Source organism: Oncorhynchus clarkii, chromosome 16, assembly GCF_045791955.1.
Source record: "Oncorhynchus clarkii lewisi isolate Uvic-CL-2024 chromosome 16, UVic_Ocla_1.0, whole genome shotgun sequence".
Classification (NCBI taxonomy): Eukaryota; Metazoa; Chordata; class Actinopteri; order Salmoniformes; family Salmonidae; genus Oncorhynchus; species Oncorhynchus clarkii.
Genome location: NC_092162.1, coordinates 38,500,956 through 38,515,547, shown reverse-complemented (window position 1 = coordinate 38,515,547; position 14,592 = coordinate 38,500,956). Strand labels below are relative to the sequence as shown.

The following is a 14,592-nucleotide window of genomic DNA, read 5'->3' as shown; positions in this document are numbered from 1 at the left end:
CATTTCCGTCTCAACTAATTAGCAGGAACACACTAGCCCGGTCACAGATCTGGTTAGACTGTCCTGCCAACTCCTATGACTTTAGCATGATATCGACCATAGGAGTTGGCCATACAGCACAAACAGATCTGGGATCAGACTACCAATACACTACAGTACCCTCCAGTCCCCCAGTTCCATTGTGCTAATGGGACCCCAAACACACCACACAGAGGGACTCGGTCTCCCCTCAGGCAGTGAAATACACAGTATCCGTCCCCTCCCTCCATCCCTCCCTCCTATCCCTCCACCACGACTGTAAATTCATACATTTCGTACCCTAATGAAGCTGATGCTGTCATTCTCTTCTATATGCAATTAAAATTCACTTTTCATTTTGAATTTATGTTGTAAGTATAAAAGAAAACATGGAAATGAAAGTAACAGAGGGGAAAGTAAGAAATGCTAGCACTAAACCTGGCTTAGACGATCCCCTCACTGACCACATGGAAAATCAAAAGCAGAGATAGCTAGAAAGGCAGGCAGTAGAGTGAGTATCTGTGTGTTCAGTAGTTCACTTATTCCCCAACTCATTCATTCAAAGCTAATCACTTGCCCTGACACTACTGACGTCACACCATGACAAGCACAGATGGTTAGCAGCGAGATAGGCTGTGTCTCAAATGGCACTCTGTAGTGCACTACTTATGACCAGGGCCCATAGTGCTATCCCTGAACACCGGGCCCATATGGCTCGGGTCATAAGTAGTGCACTACACAGGGAACAACGATGCCATTTGAGACACAATCCATAGTCGTGAGAGAATAATTGGCATATTATTTCATTTTATCATTAATATTATTCTGTATGAAAATAGATTTCTGAAATTGATTTTTTGTTGTTGTTGTCCTGAGTGTGTCTGTAACAGCAAACTACAGGGAGCTGAGCTCACTCAAACCTCTCATTAGGTCAGACTCACTGGCTGCGTCTGAATTGGCACACTATTCCCTATATAGTGTACACATCCACTGTGTGAGGAATAGGGTGCCAATGCGGATGCGCCTATTGCCTTTCTGCCAAGCCAGAGACGATCCCTTTTCTCTATCTCATTTCCCTGGGACTCACTGTAAATTAACAGCGGACGATAGCTTGGCTTGCAGTAGGACCTGGGTTCAAATAGTGTTTTTTTTTTCTCAACTACTTAAGCTGTGCTTCTGGCACAATGGACCCAATAGAGTGGCCCCAAAAGTGCAAACCGTTGTCTCCGCCCATCTTGCAATCCAGGCAGGCTCAATCAAACTCTCCTCTGAAAGAAAATGAAACTTATTTGAACCCGGGTCTGTCTCTGGGTAGACTGTAGGCTAGTTTGAGTGGGGTGAGCAGTGAGGGCAGAGCAAGCACATTGCATATACTCCCTGTGGTGCTTCATCACAAGCTAGCTCACTGCCTCCCTCCCTCCCGTCCTCATCCTCACATGGCCTCAGCACGATGAGTGTCCGAAATGGCACCCTATTCCCTGTATAGTACATTATTTTGACCAGAGAATAGGGTGCCATTTGGGACATAAACATAGACTCTCTCAACACGGATACTCACTGTACTGTAATGCTTAAAGGGACACACAAAAAATGAAGGCGAAGTGCCCCTTACAAGCCAGGAAAACTTGATGGACATGATGACCATTAGCATAAGTTTAACCTCAGCTTTCAATGGGTTGGTATTGATTCTACTGTATATTCTAAAACAACAAAAGCTACTGATGTAATCTCGGCACACAGAACCAAATTTCACGTGCGCACTTCTACTACTATTGATGTAAAATGTGTTTTTCTTTTTTTGTATTTTTTTTATCTTGTTTTGCAACATTTAAGGAATGGTGGGAGGATTTTTTTTATTTTTTTTTGCCTTTTTGTTTATATTTTGCTTATCTATTAACGATTTTTCTAAAACAGTCAAGTCACTGTAATTAGTTGTCAATACAGGAAAAATATGAATTCATAGGTTCATTACAAAAAAATACAATAAAACTACTTGCAACATTTGAAGTAAACTTAAGACAAGAGTTTTAAAACCCACACACTTGTATCAAACAAACTCATTGCTAAATAACACAATCTTTTGGGTTGTATTTACATTCAGAGTGGCATTTAAAAAGCTCTCTCTTTCTAGTCTCTTCCTTCTCTTTTATCCGTACCAATACCTCTGTTCTCCTTATCTCTAAATGCTTATGTCATGATTCTTGTCATTGTCCAATTCAAAAAGAAGGGTTTTTGGCATGTAAATATTATTTCTATCCACGCCAACAAAGAATACAATCTATACGTTAGATGCAAAAAGCAACCGATCTACACATTTCCCTTTCACCCCAACCTGCCAATCAGGTAATCCTGTTTTGGATTGACAGCGTGCATTGTTCAGGGCATGAAAGGAATATTGAACGTGTGTGTGTGTGTGTGTGTGTGTGTGTGTGTGTGTGTGTGTGTGTGTGTGTATTTCACTCCCTGCTAACTGTAAATATGTAGAAATACTGCTTCCTACCACACATTACAGTGTGCAATAGTATTATGTTATACTATGACATGAAGAGGTATGGGAAAGATAACGTTTAACAGCGGACATAGTTTAATACACCGTAGAAAGAGACACAGATAGAACAAATACAGAAAGCTAGTACACAAAGAGGTCTACACATAAATTACATTATCATACCAATAATGACATCACACTTGTGGTGAAAAGGCGAGAGTAAAGTAGAATAGACTAGAGTAAGCATGTAATCTGGTGCTCTGTATAGAGGGCCAGTAGGCACTGGAACTCATAATGAACATGTACATACATACTGTATCTATAATACTGTATATGGCTAGATAGATAGATGTAATGCACAAAAATACACCGATTTGCTTAATGCTATACAGCATTTTCACCCAATTCATTTACTATGAAAACCTGGCTAGGGTAAAATTATGATTATCTTGATTTATGTAGAAATATGTAGAAAAAAAATCTAAATATGAATCACCTCATATATGCAAATGATCTATAAAACAATATATTCTTTTTTTTTTTTTTTAAATGAGAAAATACAAAGCAAAACAATGTTGACTTTTTGTATTCAAAAAGTGAGTAGAAAAATAAATTAATCATAAAAAAAATTGTTGCCAACTGTCAAAGACATAAAAAACTGGATGTAGAGATTGAAATCACGGCAAATAATATAAAAAGGTGAACGTAATAAACATCTATAAGACTTGCCATTTGTAACCCACATTAGCTTGCGCTGTCTGTATCCTCCCGCAAGCCTCTGTCTGTCAATCATTCCCTTCCCATGCATCCACATCTTCCCTTCATGTCTGTGTACCATCATACCTGAAATTACATTGGCTTCTCTTCCTAGCATGTTTTTTTTTATAATTCTTTCTCTCCCAGTCCAATATGTCACAATGATTTGATAGAGGGTGAGAGAGAAAGAGTGGGGGAGTCACGAGATATGAAGGTCTGTCACTCAGGTATGTTGTTAACTACATAGAGAAAGACGGGTCACGGGACATCTTTAGGCTGAGGTGGGTCTGTCTGTCTGTCTGTCACGTCAGTCGGCCTGTCTTGTCAAAAGGACACTCCTTTGGTCAAATAGTCCAGTCTGTCAGATGGAGAGATAACATTAGGGGTGAGTGGGGTAAGTTGAGCCAAAGGGGTAAGTCGACTTTGTTTCTAGGAAACCCCACACAAAATGTATCATTTTACCAAATATTTAGGAAGAGGTCACAATTTCTGTGTAGGATCTGTCTGTGAAGGATGAAAGCACATGGAAAAAGTGGTAAGCAAGTTAGGTCCCCAAAAATTATTTTCACCAAGTCAAATTAATTTATTGTGTTAGAGGTTCCGTCTAAACCAAAGTATATAATTTAAAGATGGTTTTATACATAATTTGGGGTCTCTATAAGATTCAATATGAGGTCCTAAACCTAGCATGAAAGTGCATCCTTGTTGCTATATGGGCTAATATTATCAAAATGTTTGCCTTGGGGTAAGTTGAGCCAATGGCCATGGAGTAAGATGAGCCACGGTTGAAACAATGGCAAGTTGAGCAAATTGAAGTGTTTTCTTCCCAGACATAATGCTAGGCCGATGTTAAAAAGTGTTAAAAAATAGTACAAAGTGTTTGTTAGCTGTTAAGCCTGTGTTAAAATATGCTTAAGTGGGCTAAATCAGGGTCACACAGAGTGTCTCTTGTGAGCACCAACCCACATTGAAACAAAGTATACACCTCACACACATGGTTCTGAGCTTACAAAAAAAGAAGACTCCTGTACCATGTCAGATATACTGTAGAGCTGAAATCTATTCCATTTTGAGTTGTTTTGTCGCAGAAACTGAAATTATGCGAACTATTCAAATTTTTGCAACCAGGAAATGGCGGAGCAATTTCTGCATAGTGCATTTGTTAAATTACTAAAAGACAAAAAAAGCTAATGTGGTTGTGTGGAATTGGGTTTGGGAAATACATTTAAAAAGGTAGTGGTAATATTTCAGTACAGAAATTTGTAAGCAGCTTAATTTACTCCGTCCCGTAGCTCAACATATCCTATACCCAGGGTAAACTGTGGCAAGAGACCACTTTTTTTGGATAAGCTGTTTTCAAAACTGTCATGTTTATTCATTTGGATTATTTCCAGGGAGACACATCCTGAAATATATGTAGATATCTTTGTTAGAAAGAATGCTATAGTTCCAATGACTGGGTGATTGTGAATGTAAAACATGGCTCAACTTACCCCACTCTCCCCTATTGAACAACAGATGTATCTAAATGGTCAGTAGTATATTGATCATATAGTCAGTGAGCTTATCGATGGAAATGTCAGTCGAGTAGATAAACCCATGGATTATAGATAGCTAGAAGGGTGTTGGCTGTGGACATGTTTGTATCATTGACATGTTATAGTTGACATGTTGTTGACAGATATGTTTTGGTCTGACAGACAGTCCTGTTGCCTTAGTAACCTTAAATCTAAAATGGCGGCCTTTTACTTTAATCTAATCTAAGATGGCCGCCGAGTTAGGCAGGCCGTTGTTGGTGGGTGTTGGGGTGGTGGCGGTGGGGTTGAGGGGGGAGCTGTCCTGCAGTGTACCCGGGTCCGGGGTGGCTTCGCTGGGCCGGCTGTACTGGCTGACCAGGGAATCCTCCATGTTCACCTCGGTGACAGCACTGCTGCCGTTGTTGTAGCCATCCAGGTTGTCCTCACTGGTACACAGCTTGCTCTCGTCACACAGAGACGGCTGGCTGGCTGTCCGCTTCTCCTCGTTATCGCTATAGGATGGATGGATGGAAAGAGAGATGGAGAGAGGGAAGGGGAGAGAGAAAAAGAAGGGGTAGGGAGGGAGAGGCAAAAAGAGAGAGAGCGAGAGAGAGAGATGGGTGAAGAAAAGGCAGAGATAGAGGAGGTGGTAGGTAGAGGGAGAGATTGTCACTATCTGTGGATGGTTGACATACCAAGGTCCTGTATTGTATCACGTTGCCATAGGGTTATTGGGTAGGGATATTGGGCAAAAGGAGAGGAGAAATAGGCGAGCCTCTACAAGAAACATTCACTATTTCAAATAAGTAGCAGAGGCTGCATGCACAGTAGAGCACCTTACAGCATACCTTTCTAGAGATCTGGCAAAGCAGGGGCAAGCATTAGGGGAAAGAGGGTCGGCATAATGAACACAAGAGGTTGGGATAAAAACATACTATTATCTTTTCAATCAGGGAATCCAAGGGATCACATTGACTTCGGCATGACACTTAAAACATGCAATTTTGGAGGATAATGCAATGCATTGGGTTTAAGGTAAGCTTTTGGTGACAGCAACCAGGTAAACAAAGCCAAAACATGGATCGCTGTCTTACCTTTTCCAAAGTCTGCTTACAGAGTGAGGAAACCAATATGTAATTTTGTAACTTGGGTGAACCATCCTTTTTAACTCTGTGCTAACATGAAATGATTAAATGATCAGCAGGCTAGAGTTAGTAAAGATATATTAATAAGTGATCAATGTGTAACAATCCATATGTAATCTGATTAGACAGGCCAACCTGTACTCTCCGAACGTTTCATCCTTCATAGGGCGCGCCTCAGAGTCTACCTGACCCTCCTCCTTATCTTTGACTGAGAGAGAGAATGAGAGAGAGAGAGAGATTATTGGATAACAGTATCTGTTCATTAATCAGTAGAAGCTCCTCTCTAAGCTAGTAGCTGGCTAAGGGGTTTTGGTAATGACAGATACTGGCTAGGCACTAGCACTCAGGAGGATATGTGTTGTGGTTTTGTAGAGCTACCTGGTCTGCCGCGTGTACTTTGTTTGACTGCTACTGTACACGTGAACTTCTAAGCCTATTCTTGATGATATTGGGCTGGTTGCTGATAGGGGAAACTTGCTGAACGATCAGTTATTTACAGAAAAATAAGTCCTCGATGTTTTGCTAGCAATAGACAGATCGGGTCCCGGTTTGGTGAAGTGTGCAGCGCCCATTATGGTTGGCTCAATAACCCTTTTGTTTTTTTTATACACTGTTATCAGGAAATATTCCAAATGTGTGGAAATCAGCTCTTGTGCTGCCACTCCATTAGGACAAGATAGTAGCGATCTTCAGGGCTTCCTTGTCGAGCTACGATCCCCAAATCCTTGCTAAATGTACAACTTTGCTCTCTTTTATCTGAGAAATGTATTTTGAATGTAAACCAGTTGGTAGAGCATGGCACTTGCAACGTCAGGGTTGTGGGTTTGATTCCCACGGGGGACCAGCACAAACAAATGTGAAAATGTATGTCACTCTGGATTAGAGTGTCTGCTAAATGACTCAAATGTTTTTTTTTAAATGCTTTGTTTGTGGACCTGTCAAAAGATTTTGATACCGTTGATCATGCTATTTCATTGAATAAGGTGTCCTCGATGCGCCTTCATGATTATCTTGGTGACAGAACTCAGGCTATCGTGATGGATAGGGTTAAGTCTGAATTTCTTGAAGTGCATAAATGAACACTATTTATATAAACACCATTGGTAAAGCTGTAAAAATGGAACTTCATCTATATGCGGATGATACTATCGTGTATGCTGTTGCCCCTGTGAGGGAAAATGTAGTTGTCTGAAGAGATAGCACTGAATTCCACACAGCATCTCCTCTCCCTCTATCTTGGTTCGTGCAGGTGACTGGGACCTCCTCCTCAGACCAATCGCTAGTACACCCGGGAACATTGTCCCGGGAACCAAAAGGGATATCTCAGTTTCAAGGTCTCAGCTTGGAGAGAAGAAGCCTTGTGATGTATTGGTCAGTCACATACAGGAACCAAACGTTAAGGATGAATTAATTATGAATAAGCTAAATTATGCAAATATAAATTGTCTGCGTAAGCAGTATATAAGAGAACTAACGGGACTGCCCCGGCGGAGCTCCCAACCGACATGTACTTTGGTGCATTAAGTTTGCTGGAATCGCTCCAGCTTGCTGGTAACAAAAACTGATTCATTTAAGCTTGACTTTGAGTCCCCTTGTGGTCATTTCCACTACAATTTGGCTTCACAGTGAACTAGGTGATTGATTCTGCCTGCGGAGCTTTCCAGGGAGGGTCTGCGAGGAAAACCGGTGGCGCATTTTATAAAGCGTGAGGGAAATCCCCGTCTGACCAAAAGACGACGAGGACCTGCTCAGATCAGACCCTTACTGCGAGCTGCCCAGATGGAGACACATCATCCGTTAACAATTGAGGGACATGTCAACTGATTTCATTTAAGTCAATTTAAATTAATTTGTATAAAAATAATAATGAATAATAAAACTAAACAAAAATAAAATGATGTCTATGTGGTCTGGGACTACTAGAAAGGTACCATGGTCTCTGGGAGACTAGAGTAGTCTGGGACTACTGAGTGAGGGTAGAGAAGCCCTACCGACAGCTGTCTACAGGCATTTCTGGGAATTGTCTATTTGGTCTGGGACTTTGAGTCCCTTGTGCTAATTTCCATGACACCCCGACTGTTGATCTGGCTGTGTCAAAACTAAAGTCATATTTTATAGCTATGCAGGAATCCCTTGTTTTAAAACTTGAGGTTAAAACGGGCAAACTCTCGTAAGAATGTTTCAAATGAACTAAATGTTCACTCATTAGATGGTTCTCCAATCAAATGTGTTCCCGCATATTAAGTTGAAGTCAGTAGTTTACATACACCTTAGCCAAATACATTCAAACTCGGTTTTTCACAATTCCTGACATTTAATCCTAGTAAAAATTACCTGTCTTAGATCAGTTAGGATCACCACTTTATTTTAAGAATGTGAAATGTTAGAATAATAGTAGAGAGAATTATTTATTTCAGCTTTTATTTCTTTCATCACATTCCCAGTGGGTCAGAAGTTTACATACACTCAATTTGGTAGATTTGCCTTTAAATTGTTTAACTTCAGTCAAACGTTTCAGGTAGCCTTCCACAAGCTTCCCAAAATAAGTTGGGTGAATTGTGGCCCATTCTTCCTGACAGAGCTGGTGTAACGGAATCAGGTTTGTAGGCCTCCTTGCTCACACACGCTGCAAACCGTAGTCTGGCTTTTTTATGGCGGTTTTGGAGCAGTGGCTTCTTCCTTGCTGAGCGGCCTTTCAGGCTATGTTTATATAGGACTCGTTTTACTGTGGATATAGATACTTTTGTACCTGTTTCCTCCAGCATCTTTACAAGGTCCTTTGCTGTTGTTCTGGGCTTGATTTGCACTTTTCTCAACAAAATACGTTCATCTCTAGGAGACAGAACGCATCTCCTTCCTGAGCGGTATGACGGCTGCATAGTCCCATGGTGTTTATACTTGCGTACTATTGTTTGTACAGATGAACGTGGTACCTTCAGGCATTTGGAAATTGCTCCCAAGGATGAACCAGACTTTTTTTTTTCGGAGGACTTGGCTGACTTCTTTTGATTTTCCCATGATGTCAAGCAAAGAGGCACTGAGTTTGAAGGTAGGCCTTGAAATACATCCACAGGTACACCTCCAATTGACTCAAATTATGTCTATTAGCCTATCAGAAGCTTCTAAAGCCATGACATCATTTTCTGGAATTTTCCAAGCTGTTTAAAGGCACAGTCAACTTAATGTATGTAAACTTCTGACCCACTGGAATTGTGATACAGTGAATTATAAGTGAAATAGTCCATCTGTAAACAATTGTTGGAAAAATTACTTGTGTCATGCACAAAATAGACGTCCTAACCGACTTGCCAAAACTATAGTTTGTTAACAAGAAATCTTCGGAGTGGTTGAAAAACGAGTTTTAATGACTCCAACCTAAGTGTATGTAAACTTCCGACTTCAACTGTATATACTTAGGCATTTGGATTGATATGGATCTAACATTTAAAAAAACATATAGATGAGCTGGTTAAGAAGCTAGGATTTAAAGTTTGCTTTTTCAGTAGGAAGCAGATTAGTCAGTCAACCTTTTGATCTGTTCTTGATTTATGGTGATATTATTTATCAAAGTGCAGCTGCTATTACTCTCAAACCTTTGGATGCCATCTACCATAGTGCCCTTCATTTTGTTACAGGCGACAGTTTTGATACTCATCACTGTATCCTGTATGAAAAGGTTGGCTGGACTTCGCTAAAAACCTGTAGATCTCTACATCACTCCATTTTTGTTTACAAGGCCCTACTTCGTAAACTTCCATCTTATCTAACTTTGCTGTTGAAGTATTGACCCCGAGTTGCCTCGTTCTCAACATTTCGTCACTGTCAAAATAAAGGTTAAATAAAATAATAGAAAAATAACATTTGTTATCTAGTGTATGGAGCATTTTAGAACATCCTATTCTTATGAGACTTGTTACAAACTACATTCTACAGTATACAGTCCATTCAGAAAGTATTCAGACCGCTTGACGTTTTCCACATGTTGCTACTTTACAGCCTTATTCTAAAATGGATTCATTTGTTTTTGTCCCTCATCAATCTACACGCAATACCTCATAATGACACAGAAAATTTTTTTTTTTTTGAAAATGTTGCACATTTATAACAAAAAAACTGAAAAATCACATTTACATCAGTGTTCAGACCCTTTACTCAGTACTCTGTTGAAGCACCTTTGGTAGCGATTAAAGCCTTGAGTCTTCTTGGGTATGACGCTACAAGCTAGGCACACCTGTATTTGGGGAGTTTCGACCAATCTTCTCTGCAGATCCTCTCAAGCTCTGTCAGGTTGTACAGGGAGCGTCACTGCACTGCACATTCCAGCATTTTCTTGGCTGTGTGCTTAGGGTCCTGAGCACTCTGGAGCAGGTTTTCATCAAGGATCTCTCTCTGTACTTTGCTCTGTTCGTCTTTCCCTCGATTCTGACTAGTCTCCCAGTCCCTGCTGCTGAAACTTCCCCACAGCATGATGTTGCCACCACCATGCTTCGCCGTAGGGGTGGTGCCAAGTTTCCACCAGATGTGACATTGGCATTGTGGCCAAAGAGTTCAATCTTGGTTTCATCAGACCAGAGAATCTTGTTTCTCATGGTCAGAGTCCTTTACGTGCCTTTTGGCAAACTCCAAGTGGGCTGTCATGTGCCTTTTACTGAGGAGTGGCTTCCGTCTGGCCACTCTACCATAAAAGCCTGATTGGTGGAGTGCTGCAGAGATGGTTGTCCTTCTGGAAGGTTGTCTCATCTACAAAGAGGAACTAGAGCTCTGTCACAGTGATCATCGGGTTCTTGGTCACCTCCCTGACCAAGGCCCTTCTCCCTCAATTGCTCAGTTTGGCTGGTCGACCAGCTCTTGGAAGAGTCTTGGTGGTTTCAAACTTCAGCCATTTATTAAGAATGATGGAGGCCACTGTGTTCTTGGGGACATGCAATGCTGCAGAAATGTTTTGGTACCCTTTCCCAGATCTGTGCCTCGACACAATCCTGTCTCGGAGCTCTACAGACAATTCCTTCGACTTCGTGGCTTGGTTTTTGCTCTGACATGAACTGTCAACTGTGGGGCCTTTTATAGACAGGTGTGTGCCTTTCCAAATCATGTCCAATCAATTGAAATTAACACAGGTGGACTTCAATGAAGTTGTAGAAACATTTTAAGGATGATCAATGGAAACAGGATGCACCTGAGCTCAATTTCAAGTCTCATAGCAAAGGTTCAGCATACTTAAATCTAGCTCCCAGTACAATTCCTATGGCTTCCACTCGGTGTCAGCACTCAATGTTCAAGGCTTCAGGCGCGTTTCTTCCAAAACGAGTAAGAATAATGAGTTTTACTACAGGGACACAGTCTTGGAAATGTGTGTATGCGCGCACGATGAAGAGAAGATGCATCTGCTAATATCGTTTTCCTATTGAACATACTTCTTCTTTCCGTATAGCTTCGTTACATTTTAGGGTGTCTGAGTAGTCAATAGAAACGTATTTTGACTTCCTTAAACAAAGTTTAGCGGTAGATTTTTTGGGATTCCTTTCTCTGCATGTTGAACGAGTGGATTACTCAAGTCGATGGCGTCAACTAAACTGACATTTTGGGATATAAAGATGGATTTTATCTAACAAAATGACACTACATGTTATAGCTGGGACCCTTTGGATGACAAATCAGAAGAAGATTGTCAAAAACTAAGTGAATATTTAATCTCTATTTGTGAATTTATGAAACCTGTGCCGGTGGAAAAATATTTTTATGTGGGGGCGGTGTCCTCAAACAATCGCATGGCATGCTTTCGCTGTAATGGCTACTGTAAATCGGACAGTGCCGTTAGATTAACAAGAATTGAAGCTTTCAACTGATTTAAGCTTTCAACTGTAGGTATGTACCTACATGTTTAATATCAATATTATTTATGATTATTTATTTGAAATGCGCGCCCTTCAGTTTCACCGGAAGTTAGCGGGACCCCTAGCCCTAAGACGTTTTTAAGAGGATTTATGTAAATAAGGTATGTTTTTTTACATTTTTTTTATAAATATTTTTTTTAGAAATAAAATCTGTTTTCACTTTGTCATTGTGGGGTATTGTGTGTAGATTGATGAGGAAAAACATTTATTTAATACAATTTAGAATAAGACTAACATATTTTTTTGGGGGAAAAGTCAAGGGGTCTGAATACCGAATGCACTGTATGTGGTTTGTTAGATCTGACGTGGTTTGTCTGGTACTTGTCTGGTGCATGTTGCTATATTTAGAGCTACCTGAATACTTTCCCCCCTTGCTCCTCTTGATGAAGCAGAGGATGAGCAGTACCAGCAGCAACAGCACGATAGCACTAACGAGCCCAATGAACCAGCCCTGAGTAGCAAAGCCTGTCTGCACATCCACCACTCCTACAGAGAGAGAGAGAGAGAGAGAGAGAAAAGAGCGAGTGAGAGAGAGAAAAGAGAGAGCGAGGGAGGGATCGGAGAGAGAGGGATGGGGGATGAAAGAAAGGATGAAAGGAAGAGAAGAGATTAAGAAGAGAGAGAGTGGATCTGGAGCTTACACACGGGGGCTCAGTCGACACACACACAGACACACACAGACACAGACACAGACACACACACACACACACACACACACACACACAACCTAACAGACATTACACTAGAGATGTAGGCAATACAGTCCAATGCCCCAAACAAATACCACTAACGGAGCATTTCATTTAGCAGCTGAAAGCTTTGCCATTTAGTCTCCTTCATCTAAGACATGTAAACAAAAAAAGCACTTCACACCGATAGAGCTGCAGCAGTGGGCCCAGAGGAGGGTGTGTGTGTGTCAGGGGAGGCTGGTGAGGGGAGCTATAGGAGGACGGGCTCATTGTAATGGCTGAAATGGAATACATGGAACGGTATCAAACACATCAAACATATGGAAACCACGTTTGACTCCGTTCCATTTATTCCATTCCAGCCAATACAATGAACCCGTCCTTCTATAGCTCCACCCATCAGCCCCTCTGATGTGCCTGCCTGCGTCATTGTGTGTGTGTTTTCTTACTACCTGCACCATCGGTTCTGATCTCAGAAGGTGTTGTTGTTGAAAGTGAATCATGTGTGCGCTGTGTATTTAGGTGTGTATCTAGGTGTGTGTGTGTGCTACTGTAGGTCTACCTGCTCCCTCTGTCCTGATCTCCGTCTCCCAGGTGTTGTTGTTGAAAGTGAATCATGTGTGCGCTGTGTATTTAGGTGTGTATCTAGGTGTGTGTGTGTGCTACTGTAGGTCTACCTGCTCCCTCTGTCCTGATCTCCGTCTCCCAGGTGTTGTTGTTGAAAGTGAATCATGTGTGCGCTGTGTATTTAGGTGTGTATCTAGGTGTGTGTGTGTGTGCTACTGTAGGTCTACCTGCTCCCTCTGTCCTGATCTCCGTCTCCCAGAAGGTGTTGTTGCTGAAGGTAAATCTGAGCCGGTACTGTGATCCTGGGGTTAGACCCTTCAGCTGGTAGAATGACTGGGACGAGTTCAGCTTCTCAGACTGCTTCCACTTTCCACCGTCTGGAGAGAAAATAAACCCTTTATTTGTTTACTCTATTCCTTCTATGTGTTTATTCAGTAAAAAAATGAGAGGGTGGTTCACACATGTAAATAGACTAAATATATACACCACCGTTCAAAGGTTCAGAGTTTTTTGAAAGAAAAGCACCTTTTTTTGTCCATTAAAATAACATCAAAATGATCAGAAATACAGTGTTAATGTTGTAAATGACTATAGTAGCTGGAAACGGCAGATTTATGGAATATCTACATAGGCGCACAGAGGCCCATTATCAGCAACCATCACTCCTGTGTTCCAATGGCACGTTGTGTTAGCTAAATTAAGTTTATAATTTGAAAAGGCTAATTGGTCATTAGAAAACCCTTTTGCAATTATGTTAGCACCGCTGAAAACTGTTGTCCTGATTAAAGAAGCAATAAAACTGGCCTTCTTTAGACTAGTTGAGTATCTGGAGCATCAGCATTTCTGGGTTCGATTACAGGCTCAAAATGGCCAGAAACAAAGAACTTTCTTTTGAAACTCATCAGTCTATTCTTGTTCTGAGAAATGAAGGCTATTCCATGTGAGAAATTGTTAAGAAACTGAAGATCTAGTGTACTACTCCCTTCACAGACCAGAGCAAACTGGCTCTATCCAGAATAGAAAGAGGAGTGAGAGGTCCCGGTGCACTACTGCGCAAGAGGACAAGTACATTAGAGTGTCTAGTTTGAGAAACAGACGCCTCACAAGTCCTCAACTGGCAGCTTCATTAAATAGTACCCGCAAAACATTAGTCTCAACATCAACAGTGAAGAGGCAACTCGGAATGCTGGCCTTCTTGGCAGACTTCCTCTGTCCAGTGTCTGTGTTCTTTTGCCCATCTTAATCTTTTCTTTTTATTGGCCAGTCTGAGATATGTCTTTTTCTTTGCAACTCTGCCTAGAAGGCCAGCATCCCAGAGTCGCCTCTTCACTATTGACGTTGAGACTGGTGTTTTGCAGGTACATTTTAATGAAGCTGCCAGTTGAGGACTTGTGAGGAGGGAGAACAGGCTCATAGTAATGGCTTAAATGGAATACATGGAACGGTATCAAACACATCAAGCATATGGAAACCACGTTTGACTTCGTTCCATTTATTCCATTCCAGCCAATACAATGA

General features: G+C 41.2%; 1 protein-coding gene across 1 annotated transcript in view; it reads right to left on the bottom strand.

Moving 5' to 3' along the window:
• Positions 1–310: 310 nt before the first annotated feature.
• Positions 311–14,592, bottom strand: part of LOC139368401 (neural cell adhesion molecule L1-like) — an 80,612-nt gene continuing 66,330 nt past the window's right edge. The window contains exons 24-27 of the mRNA XM_071107239.1: positions 13,302–13,451; positions 12,173–12,304; positions 6,060–6,132; positions 311–5,291 (exon numbers count right to left, since the gene is read on the bottom strand). Of these exons, the coding sequence (XP_070963340.1) occupies positions 5,018–5,291; positions 6,060–6,132; positions 12,173–12,304; positions 13,302–13,451 (629 nt within the window). The 3' untranslated portion in view covers positions 311–5,017. The remainder of the gene's footprint in view (positions 5,292–6,059; positions 6,133–12,172; positions 12,305–13,301; positions 13,452–14,592) is intronic.